The sequence below is a fragment of the Polyergus mexicanus genome, unplaced genomic scaffold (genome assembly GCF_030449975.1).
Source record: "Polyergus mexicanus isolate NDT 795.1 unplaced genomic scaffold, iyPolMexi1.0 SCAF_11, whole genome shotgun sequence".
Classification (NCBI taxonomy): Eukaryota; Metazoa; Arthropoda; class Insecta; order Hymenoptera; family Formicidae; genus Polyergus; species Polyergus mexicanus.
Window position 1 is genome coordinate 3826228 of NW_027223331.1, and position 12907 is coordinate 3839134.

At 38.7% G+C, this 12907-nt stretch overlaps 1 protein-coding gene and 1 long non-coding RNA gene across 5 annotated transcripts in view; one reads left to right on the top strand and one right to left on the bottom strand.

Moving 5' to 3' along the window:
- Positions 1-12907, top strand: part of LOC138937728 (kinesin-like protein KIF26A) — a 317690-nt gene that overhangs the window by 300290 nt on the left and 4493 nt on the right. For 2 of the 4 annotated variants that reach the window (XR_011447562.1, XM_070304263.1), the window contains exons 11-14: positions 9024-9236; positions 9420-11066; positions 11581-11829; positions 12290-12745. Coding sequence is in view for 3 of the 4 variants with exons in the window: in XM_070304263.1 (XP_070160364.1) it covers positions 9024-9236; positions 9420-11066; positions 11581-11829; positions 12290-12745 (2565 nt within the window). In the remaining variant the exon portion in view is untranslated. Of the gene's footprint in view, positions 1-9023; positions 9237-9419; positions 11067-11580; positions 11830-12277; positions 12746-12907 lie in introns of those variants that run through there. The other 2 variants (XM_070304264.1, XM_070304265.1) reach the window with 2 other exon arrangements.
- Positions 1-12907, bottom strand: part of LOC138937734 (uncharacterized) — a 272331-nt gene that overhangs the window by 192472 nt on the left and 66952 nt on the right. The gene's annotated exons all lie outside the window — the stretch shown is intronic.

The following is a 12907-nucleotide window of genomic DNA, read 5'->3' on the forward strand; positions in this document are numbered from 1 at the left end:
GATAATCCCGCCCGGTAATTATTTAAAGTTTTCGACGTCTGGATCTTACGCGGGTACCTCTGACGAAAGGGGGAGAGTGTCTCCGAACGAAGGTTTATCTTTGTTATTTCTAACTGTATGCAATGGAATATTTAATTAACGCCCTAATACAATAATAGAGGCAACTTGCGGTGAAATATTTAATACTTAACCGGGCTTAAAACTAGAATAGTTATTTCCTCGCATCGGCTGTTAATAAATGAATGCATTCATAAGTGAGTAACTTGGTTCTCTCTATCGATTTACATATTGGCCGTTACATACATATTGTCTAAATAAAGCCTTCATTATAATTTAAATATGCATGCTCACTATTAATATTAAAAATGTCAGAGCACTTCTTTCCATTAGCGCACATATAAATTATTAATGTGTAAATGATGAGTTGCTCGAATTGATACTAAAAGCGTATTTACTAGTTTATTATATTTAATATAAATTTATATTACATTTTAGGCATCATTTAAAAAAAATAATTGTACAGACAAAAATTCGTACTTGATTATTATTGCAGAGAATCCTTTTAAAGAACATTTATAAATTATTATAGTTCCACCGACGTCTCTGATTATTTCGTAATATTCGATAGTTATATGCAATAGAACCAAATTTACAATAACATTGTAGAAGAGATAATACACATATCAATAAATATGTATCGATCGACGATGCATAATACTAGAAAAGAACCGGCAATATGCATTCGCGTAAATATATTATAACTCGATATTAATCCCCGTGACGCCTACATAAAAACAATTTTCCCTCATATAACGGCAAAATAATTCCGAGCATGACGCTTCGCTTTTATATTAATATATAAGCTGTTGATCGAAATAAACCGGAATTTCCGAGTAGGAAAGTGGTAGACAGGGTGATTCAGAGTTACCTTTTAAATAATTTATCACTATATTAAAATATACGATTGCACCGAAACATCAATGGTTCAATATCATTGATAATAACAGTGCTAAAAGTATAATGGATTTCTTGTAACCTGTAATAAATCAACTTAAGACTTCAAAATAAAAATGAGCAATAAAAATAAATTATTATATTGCATATAATTAGATATAAGTATTTTTTCGCATAATATTTTCCATAGATATTTTTTTTATATTTTATTAATGTCATTGTTATTAACAGCAAGTCTTTTAATTTATGTAAAAATATTAATTTTAATTTTATTCAATATAAATTATTAAAAATGCTCCATTCTTTTTATCAAGATTTCAATGAATTTTTCAATGAAAATAGTACCAACGTTCCATTGTTTATTCGAAAATTGAAAGAGATAGACTTTGAATCACCTTATACAGATCCCTATGTGGTGAACAGAGGATTTCATCCAATCGTATTCATTTTAATCGGCCGTCATGCATATCAACGAACGGAGTGGCAAGCAAAAGAAGAGAATCGAGGATATTTTCCGCCGGTTTCTATCCACTCGTAGCGAGAGAAAGCTTGCGATAATTCTCACCACCCGTTACTGTTTTATATTTCTCTCACGTATCGGTCTCACGGAGATAAGAACGAAAGTAGAGAATAATAGTGAAGAAACAAAATGCCACACGTCGAAACGCTACGTCGGCAGCTTTTAATGTGTATGACATACAAGTGAAACGAATGAAAAAAAGTGTAAAAAACTTACGAATTGAAAGAAAGAAAGGAAGATGAGAGAAGATTACTATACATTTTGCATTTCGTGCTTTCTTCATTGCATACAGAATGCAACAAATTCTCTGTCTATCATGTCTTATTGTTGAACGAAATGTGAAAAATCGCTATTCAACTCAACATGAGATCGATCTATTCCAAACAAAAAAAAAAAAAAAAAAAAAAAAAAAAAAAAAAAAAAAAAAAATCCATTTTCTAGAAATTGATAAAACTCGTTTTATAGAGAATTCGGGAATAGATATTAATACATATAAGAATTAGCTGCAGTATTAATGACAATTTAATAAAATTTCGTATCAAATGTAAAATTTATTATAAATATTTCAAATATTAAAGAAAAAAGTTGTTTTTCTTTTTTAATTATACTGTTATATATTATTGCTTTTATAAATGTAAAGTTTAATTACTTTGTATATTTTCTCATATTTACACGACACAAACAATAATTAAATTTTGTCAACTTTTTATCAATGTTGAATTTTGATCAGTATTAAATTAAAATTCTTTTATCGCAGATCTGGATCATATTGTAGAGAATTTCGAATTTCTGGCAATACTAGCTGGTCTGAAAAATATCAACCATAGTTCGGAACGATTCACCACTAAGCCGACTATCGTTCCGTGGATGTCCGATTACTCGAACTGTTTGTTAATACTCAGTTTGATTGCTAACCGAATCGTCGATCGAAATACTCGCGATATCAATAACCGCGATACCACATCATCGACTCGATAGCTCAAAGTATAGCAGCTCGGTAAATTATCAGTCACCACATTGAATCCTGAATTTTGATGAAATAATTTTTAAGACTATGAACAACAATCACAATTCATCATAAGAAAATATATGTTAAAGTAGTATAAATGCAACTTTTATATCTTTTTATTCTTTTAATAAATTTAATATTAAATTAAATATATATTAATATTAATCGTCATCAATAAATGTTGATATTAGTTAAATAATATATATCATATTTATACCGTATCTTCTTAACAATTAAATATAAATTTATCTATAATTTCTTTGTATAATTTACTTTTTTTAAATTGTAATTTTAATGATTTAAAATTAATTTTTTTTCTTTCAATCGTAGAGCTCTACGTACGACTGTCTGACTTAAGATCATCGTGATCATAACCGGCGGTTTGCCGGTGCGCTCTCAAGCACAAAAGACGAGTGCCGTTAAAGTGCCAGTGGTAGAGCGAGGAAAGCGTATCGTTTCCGAAACGGCCATAAGTTTTCCTAACTCATGGGGAAGTCGGCCACGGTCCATTGCCTGGCACCGTTCGCTCAGAAGCTATCCGGTACATAAGACGACGGTTTTCTTTAATTGCTCGCTGCGAAGTAGATCTGGCAGTCGATCCCCTCATAAAAGTTACGAAAATGTCTTGCAGCAAATTATCCCCTAACGAACAAAGGGATACATGTTGAATTTGGCAACTGTTAAAAACATACTAAATTATTTCAATGAATATAGTCTCTAAAGAAATTAAACTGTTTAATTTTTTTGAGTGTGTATTATTTTTATATAACAAAAATGACTCGACGTGAGCAAAGAAGAAGCAATAAAGCAGAAAATACATTCTTAATAAAATATTTAATTAAGTACTAAGCGAACGTGAATTTAGATGAATGTATCAGATACAATATTAATTTTTCGAAAGGAAAGATAAAAAGTTTGCAACACATTAAAAATTAAAATTATAGTTTTCACGATTTTCTTTTTTCCAGTGAAAAAATAAACTTAACGACTAAAAAAACAAACATCCCAAGCACATCGTAGCGAAAAGTGATTTACGGGAAATGCGTTTTCGAAAGCATCAATCGTATCTCTCAGAAAAAGAATATTTCTTTAGAGTTTCTTGCACGTCGTCTGTCGGCAACGGGCGTCTATATAATTCGTCCATTAATTCTGACTCCTTCACTTAAGAGGAGATGTCGGCGCCGTTGAACTTTCGTTAACCTTTCCACGTCGCTCTCATATCCGCGTTGTTCGTCCACCACGTCTCGAGGGATTCTAGTGACACTTATTTCGGTAAATGTAGATATCTCAAGCTATACAGGCTTCGTCCTTTGCCGCTTTCAACGAAAACGCCGATTGCATCTACTTTAATACGCGATTCGAGGGTTCATTAATTTTCTTCTATTCTCCCTTCGTCTCCTTTTCTTCAGCGCCAAAGAATCCTTTCCTCCCCCTCCCCCCTCCCCACCCTCCCACCCGTGATATTGTATATGGATACATTGGGTATCCTGCGAATCGAACGGCATCATATTCCATGCAAATAAAAGGAAAGGACAGGGAAAGGTCCCGCTGCAGTCGATACATCAATCTCAACACTTCCGGAAAAGTCGATCGCGGTGTGGTCTCTATAATACACTCTTATATATCGAAAAGTGAACGGAGAAATAAGAATACTTCGAGAGAGTGATGTATGATATTTTAACGTAAAATATACTTTTCCGAATATATCATCTTTCGAATATTATCAGACGATGTTATATTTTTCTTCATCAGTTATCTATTTATCCACACTTTATACTTGGTATTTTTCTATAACAGATGTTTCGTTCGTCGTAAACTATTGACGAGTAACATGATCGATTGCAAGCAACAATTTTCATAACTATTATAAAGATCACTTTCTCTTATAGATTATGTTATATAATATAGATTCTAAGTGCTAAAAAAGACCTTAGGAAACTCGTGTCAATGACCGTGATGTCGCTCTCTCTCTCTCTCTCTCTCTCTCTCTCTCTCTCTCTCTCTCTCTCTCTCTCTCTTCTCTTTCTCTCTCTGGAGTTCATGAAATGAAAGTGTTTCAGGATATTAAACCGTCAGGAACCCGTAAGGCGTTATTAAACCGTAAAGGACAAAATTACCTTGTTCCAGAGAAAGAGCTACATGCATAATTCTGTCCTCAAATTCTACATAAAATTCCTTCAATTAATTATATTCAAAAAAGTGATGTCAAATTTGTCGTGGCTCGATGAAATATCATTAAAGTTTTTTGTCTTTTTAATAAAAATAATCAAGTGCGGCAAATGATTAAACACGAAGGTTATTTCATGTAACATTAAAAGTCTTATAATATGTTTCCGTGTGCCAAATGCATTTCAGCTACTTAACTCCCTATTTTTAGCTCTAAAATATTACAGAAAATAAGAAAAGACGATCAATAATATAATCTAATAACCTCCCAACTTCGCATCAAGAAATCCCTACATAGTGTCGACCGGCTTTAATAACGATGCAAGCGGATAAGACCGTCCCGAAGGGCTCTGATTCATAACGATACGCGTGTTCGGGGCGAGAAACTTCTCGTAGAAATATTGCGGATCTCGGGAAACAAGTCGCGTACCGGGGCGCAGCCGACCGTCCGGAAAGGCGAAACAGATTTCTTTTACTGCCCTTCTGCCCCAGCGACGATGAGAACTGTTACGATCGAAGGGACCGGGCTCGGAAACTGTATTCGAAACGCGTCGAAAAACGATTTATTCAAGAGATGGAGAGATAGAGGTAAAGAGAGAGAGAGAGAGAGAGATAGGGTGTGGAAGCATTTTTTTTTTTTTTAACACCCGCGACGCGAACACTCGTTCGTTCACAATTGCCCTAAGTCGAATCGCGTCCATTTTAGGCTTTGCTCGCAGATCGCTTTTTTTCATGCCGCATTTCGCTTTTCCTTTACCCCGTCGCGAGCTTCGCGTCGTAGTCGTCGACATCGCAAACTCGCCGTCTCCTTCCTCGCGGTACTTTTACACCGCAGGGTACAGATGCCTGTAATATTACATCCTCCGGTCCCTTTTATGGATATTGCTACGCCGCCTCTGCACCGTATCTGTGTGAATTATTATACGTGAGTAGTGTATATATATATATATATATATATATATATATCTACGCGTATATCCGTATAACGTCGACTCGACCGGGCTGTCCTTATTATTACCTCGGAGTCTGTCGTGAATTTCAGAGTTTCATGTTTCAGTTGTGAAGTTTAAGCTTCGTTTCGGAGTCGTTTATGTCACTTTTCAATCAAGGAATCGGAAAATTTATAATAAAATCGTAATTATATATTATCGTATCGGAATTATATAATAATGATAAAACGCAATTTTTTCGATAAATCCACCTTTCATATATTTAAATATATCGAGTGACACAAATGGCATGGATATTTATATATATAATTATTATGTACTATATATAATAATTAATAATATACTTCCTTTTTTTTCTTTTCTGAAGAAATTAATTTATATTAATGTGTGTCTACTCTTTTTTTTATTTTTCTCTAAAATCTAAAGAAATGTTTATCTGTAAAATAAAAGTTAAAAAGAGATTTCAAAGTTTCATAATGTAAGAATAAAAAATACATTGGCATTATAGAGAATTCATTTCAAACTACAACATCAAATGCAATAAAGCAGTGTACTTTCTTACCACTTTAACAATTATCAACTTTCCTCCTTACTTTACTACCTCGACAATTATTAACTTTCCTCCTTACTTAATTACAGCGTCTTAATGCCAGCACAAGCCGACGAAACCGCGGACTTATTCGGGCTACTTCACGCGTCTCATAAATATTAAATACCTCTCTTAATCCGGATTCTTACAAAATCTCGCCAAGTACTATCGCGCTCGTTTTCACGCTTCTATTATTAAGAAGTTTTGGTATACAGGATCTGTGGAATTAAATAAATGTAATGAGCGCATTATCGCCGATCTATGCGAATATTCCGATGTCGCTTCTCTCTCTCCTTCTTTCCTGTACGTGTGCTCAGTACACTTCGTCGAATTTCATTATCGAACATCCATTACGATTAAGTCGCTTTCCCGAGACTTCGCAAATTACGGAAATCAAGGGAGCTTTGGTAAGGATACTCCCATTTCCTGCTTTCGCGCGCGCTTCTTGTACCCTCGTCGCACGCACAACTGACTCATACTACAGTATCTCTCGTCTATGATATCGGATATAGTCGAAATCAATCGTGAATCAATGACTCGATGAAAGCTCGCGCGGAGCTTGTTCTCCGGGGCTTGGTGCGAGATTCGCGGCCATTTTCTCGGCGCGGCATAAAGGAACGGTAAAAGATTTCCGGCAGAAACAGATGTGAAAAGTTGCAGACGGCCGGGCGGAAATAAACTGCGGCATATGTCGTCGCATCCCGTCCTTATCCTATAACGTTCTTCCTTTGGCGTCCTTTATGACGTTCGTGTCGGAGGTAAGAGCGCGCCGAGACGAGCTCGCGGCGGTAAAAGGCTAATTGGCAATTTACAAACGTGGGTGGGGTTATCTAAACACCGTATAAACGCGAACGACGTCCAACTGTATCAGTCGTAGAGTCCCGAGTGCATAAAGGCGGACGCGTAAAAGAATATACGTGTGGACGGTAAGAGCGACGACGAGAGATGACTTCGGATAGACGGATTATATAATACACAATGCTGGATAGAAAGCTAAGTACTCGAAAAGCATTACTTGAATTAAATTTCGTACGTCCGTTCCGGACCCTTTTACAGACCTCTCATCATTAATGCGAAAAGAGCATATTGTCAAAGGCGACGCGTTAAAGTTTAACAATATTTACGTTAATTTTTCAGTCACCTTTTAGATAAACTTTTCTCGGTGCGTGTGTTATGAGATGTACTTATATCTGAATTCTGACGTTACACAAGTTTTTGTATAGCTCGGACTTAAAAAATCGATATTTTAATTTCCAACTTCTTGAAATTTTCATGCGGTATTACAGTAGATAATCCTGGCAAGAATGTAATAGCACTATCATTCGCAACTCTCGCAATTATAATTCGGGCGTTTCTCGATCGAAAATCCGCATGAATACACTATCGCAATTTTTTATCAACATTCTCACAGATAGTTACCGGATTCCGATACAACGACGCGAAGAAATCCTTAGTCTGCTTTTTCAATTTACCAACCATTCCTCCTCTCACCGAGCATACGATTTCAAATATCTCTGGGCGAAAAACAACGTAAATGCATACAATACATGCGAGATATTCGTAGTATTATCTTCCTTTTCTTTATTTTATATATTTCGCGATTTGAGACATTTTTTCGAAAAAGATCTTTTTATATACATAAATATCGATTATATCTATTGTAGTACGCATTTATCTTGATTCTACGCATATGATCAATATTGCAAAATTCTTTTGTTACTATCAAACTTCATCTAGCTTGTAATTTTATTTATTTTTTATTCGACGCATTTTGCAACAGCACACGCGATCGCGACGTTTATCACCGCGTGTCCAATTCGCAATAATTGATAGCTCGCAGTGCTTTCTTCGAAATTTCTTTTATCCGAGTAACTATCCTTTTAACTGCTTTTTTATGTCCGTTCTTTTACGATCGGACTGTTTTATTTGCACGGCTAAATAGCAACAATACGAAGACTGCCTGATTCGATCGCCTGATCCACGCGCCCGTATTTCCCTGTCGATCTCGTAATTGCCCTTTTACGCTGATCACCATTTACTGCTGTATTTCGCATTACGTTGATTATTCGCATGTAAGCCCACGACCGACTGTCCCCGGCCGCGTATAGTATACGGACGCGTGATAAAGCGCGATAGCGAAACGTAGGTATCTCCCGCGACGTATCTTCCGACGTTTTATCGACGTCGTAATTTAGAACGAGGCGTCCCATGGATATCTCGAGCCCCGCTTCGACCGATTTACGGCCCCGAGTAGTGCGCACCTGCATCTCGAGCCTCATTCGTCCTGTTCTTCGCGAATATTATTTTTCCGTGAAATAATGGAATTGAATAAAGAGAATGTTGGCGAATTTACGTGAATTCGAGATAAAATCTTGCGCACGATGCGAGATGTATCTTTTTGCAGGGAAATAGAGAGCTTGGCTTTTATCAATTTTTTACAATCAAAATATACAGATATCGTCATATTATACCGTTAATGTAACAAAGTAAAAGGCGGATTAGAGAAAGAATTTATATTTTATAATATAAATATTTATATCCTTATATATATATATCTTTCTCATATATAATATATATGGAACGTCATATTACATTAGAAAAGACATATGTATTACTATAAAATAAGAAAAAATGCTAGTAATATGATAAAACTTTTATCGCATGAACGTGTCGAAGAATCTCTGATGCGTAACGACGTGATAAAAATAAAATTATATCCGCGACAGATGCGAATATTATTATATAAGAATATTTCATATATAAAATCTGTATCACTTCCTTCGGGAAAATTCAAAGTAAACGTTACGTAACCATTGGCCGTTCTTTTATTCCCAGATTCGGAACAGTCGCCAGCCGTATACCTCAGGGACGATCCACTGTTCGGTACCCTTCAATTGCAGCAGCACAGCGAGCTCCGTGCGCCTACGGCGGAACGCGCGGCTTTCTACCTCGATGCGGCGGTCGCCGGTCGTCAACGGGAGGACGGCGACGCGCATATGCTCTATACATTGCACGTGTATCAATATAGCGTCGCCGGCAAGGGCGGAGGTAAATAAATCTTCGTCTCGAATTCTCTTGAATCATGACGCATTCCGCTTACCGTCCGATTTTTCATCGTTATTTCAGACTTTCGGTATAAATATGTACATGATATCTCGTTATTCTGTGGGGTTTTTCTCGCTCCGTGTTATAAAATTCAAAAGTAGCGCTACATATTTCTTGACTGCATAGTTGCCGGTGGCAGAAGTCGGCTGCATCTGATGGATCTAGGAAATTCAGACCGCGGCAAGTCCTCGGGCGGAATTCCTCTCTCCGGTCTGGGCAACATTCTCCTCGCGATCTTTAACGGCCAGAAGCATCTGCCGTACAAGGAACACAAGTTGACGCAACTGCTCAAGGAATGCCTCGGCTCTTTGACCTGCCACGCGGCTATGATAGCTCATGTATCTCCCAATGCCCAGCATTATACGGAGACGCTTACTACCGTTCAACTGGCGTCGAGAATCCATCGGATGCGACGTCGGAAGATCAAGTTCGTCGGCGGCGGCACGCAAGGTACCGGAAGCGGTGGCAGTTCCGGCGAGGAGGCGGCTCGGCAGAATAGCGAGTGTGATCCCAGCTCGAGTGATCTATCCGCCGACACGGTAATTTACGTCGGTCCGAGCGCCGACGACGCCACCGATGGTGAACACCCGCCCGTCTATATACCCAGCTTGAATTCGGGCGACAATCGTTGCGCGATGGGCAGGGTGCTCCGCGGTTCCGCCGCCGAGAGGCCGAGCAAGGTTCCCGAGGAACGCAGTCCGGCACATAAATCCAAGACGGTAAAAACGCTGACGCAGACCGCGTCGAAGCAGACCTCGCCGGCGCACAGCGCGACGCCGAAAGCGAGTCCGGCTAGGAAGAATTCCTCGTCCAAGAGCGCGCCCTCGGTGTCCAAAATCAACGATTCACCGGGTAGCAAGATCCCGGTAGCGGCGCCGAGCGGCGGCTCCGACGAACAGTGGATAGACGGTCCGAGAATTTCTAAGTCGAAGGTCGCGGAGGCCAGACATATGCTAAAAGATTCGCATCACAAACGAGAGACGTGGATCGACGGGCCGATGCAGCTGACCAGCGCACCGGCGCTGCAACTGCACGCTCATCAGCATGCATCTTCCGGTTACGGTTTCATGGATAGTCACAAGAAGAGCATGATTAGAAAATGGGTCGAAAATCAATCGTCGCAGATACAGCGGACAAAGCACGCCGGGCCGCGACTTGACTCTTCCAAGATATCCTCCGGTCAGTCCTCCGGCCAGTTTAAAGAACTGACGCAGTTCAAAACCTGCGGCGGGATGGAGGACGACGATACATCATTGTCTACAGCGGAGAGCGATAGCTTGAAAGCGAACGAGATCGAAGATATAACCGAAAAATTGAGCGCCAAGCTGAATCTACTTAACGTTAAGTCAAATACGGATTCAGGTTTAGATTTGACGGCGAGCCCGGTGATGGATGACAGTGTCGAAAAGGGGAAGCTAGATCTACCGGATGACGAAGACGACGATGAAGAAATCGTCGTACCTCCGCCGTTACCGTTGATCGAACCACTCAGTAACGGAGTAAGCCGGGAAGTCTCCATGGAAAGTTTGAATCTGTCGCATAAAGATATCGTTCTACCTTCGAGGCATTCGTTATCCTCGGAGGACGAGATTTTAGAGATTGTTGAAGTGGAAGATTTGGAACCAGTACCTATGCAGGATTCGTGTTTACAAGTGACTGAAGAGGACATCGCGCTATGTATGGGTGAAAATCCTCTGCCTGAGAGCGATCAAGAAGAACATCCTTTAAGAATTCTTAGCCAAGAAAATCTTACTGTTGTGTCAACTTTCACGGGTGAGTAAATTTTCGTTTATGCGGAATACTCAGTTTTCTAAACGCTCATTACATTTCAATATTAATTATAATGTAGAATAAATATTTATATATAAAGCTTTTTTTTTAATTTACGAAGGCTGACTAGTTTTGTTATAATTATAGTTATATGTTCTCTTATGCTCTCTCTGTCTCGCTCTTTGGATCAAGATAGCACAATTCCTGTAAACATTTTTTTTTTTTTAATCATACGATCACATTCAGCTTTTGTTTCGCCGCGATTACTTTTGTCATAAAAACTTCAATAAATTTCTATAAAAGCTATTCACCGCATCGTCGCGAAATCAATTCACTTCTCTCGAAGACAGAAACTCCGATATAATTATATGTCATTGCGTCCCCTTCTTCAAACCAAAGCGGACAGCTGTCTCATAGTTCCGCTATTTTCCCCCATCGTTCTTATCCGGCGACTTCTTGCACGATAAGATATAAACTTGAACGGACGAAAGGTACGAGATAGAAAAATAATTTCCAGACTCAATGTCAGTAATGTCAGACACGGAGAGATACAGACCGCATTATCCGCCGCCGGTTGGCGCCGGTGTTCTACCTAGGCCATACTTCGACCACGAAGACTTTCTCGAGCAAGAGACCAGGCACAAGTTCGATCAGCTGGCCCGCCTCCACGAGCTCTATCAAAGCAAACTCGCTCTCGCCAATGTTTCCAACTCCGTGACTTACCAGAGAGAAAATTCTTCCACCGTCAACGTACGAGATGCTCCATGTAAGTTTCCGCGATTGAAGACTCAATTCTGTAGGCGACAAAAAACAGACAGATTTCTCTCTTTTACCGCTACATTGAATTCTCTCAAGAGACGAACGTTGTTTATCTCTACAGGATTACTCGCGTATCAAGCTGTGTAATTCCTCACAATATTCGATCATTCGCAATCGCAATTCAAATTTATTTCCAAATCTAAGATTTTGATTCACTTTTAAATTCGCGTAAACAACAATGCTTTATTTTATAGATCCACTCTTTTGTGTTTTCTTTATTAATAACAGAAAAAAATAAGAAACAAGATACACAACAGAATTACGATAATCAAAATAAAAAATTAAAAACTGCCACTTGAATCAAAAATAAAACATCGTTTTCGAAAATAGAGTAATAGATTTTAATCAAGACAGCCAGCGATCCGCGGTCTATATCCAGTATAACATTAACGCAGGACAAATTCCAGCAGCGACCGTCTTCCGTCCGCCGTCTCGCTGTCAATCCTTGTCCCTTTCGGATGTCTTATTCAACGACAACGCGAGCAATCACGGCAGCATCTATAGTGAACCCGCGTACATAGCCGGCAAGCCCGATCAAGAAAAGATCTGCGATAATTGTCGCCAGAGCATGTCCAGGCCCGCCACGGCCTCTTATTGGTATCCCAGTAGCGTTGCCCATCTTGCCAGTCCTAGAAGGTACTGTGGCAAGTTGGGTGACTGCAATATCTCCAGTCTGAGGCATCCGGATGGCGCTTCGAATCCCAATCTAAAGGAAGAGATCGAAAGGATACCCGGAAACGGAGCATCCGGCTCGGATCCCGAGGAGGAATATATAGAGGCGAAGAAGCTATTCACGGCTGCCGAGAGATCCGAGAGAACGGTAACAGGAAAATCCGACATCGAAGAGGATTTAAAGATTCAAGGTACGCTAAAATCTAAAAAAACGCTTTCGGATATTTTTTAATGCCCTTACGATATTTTTATAAAAATTTACGTTGACTAAAAATCGATAGAAAGGTCAATCGTAGAATTTAATTTTTGTTTTAAATAATAGAAACAATGAATTGCACGTTAGAATAAATTTT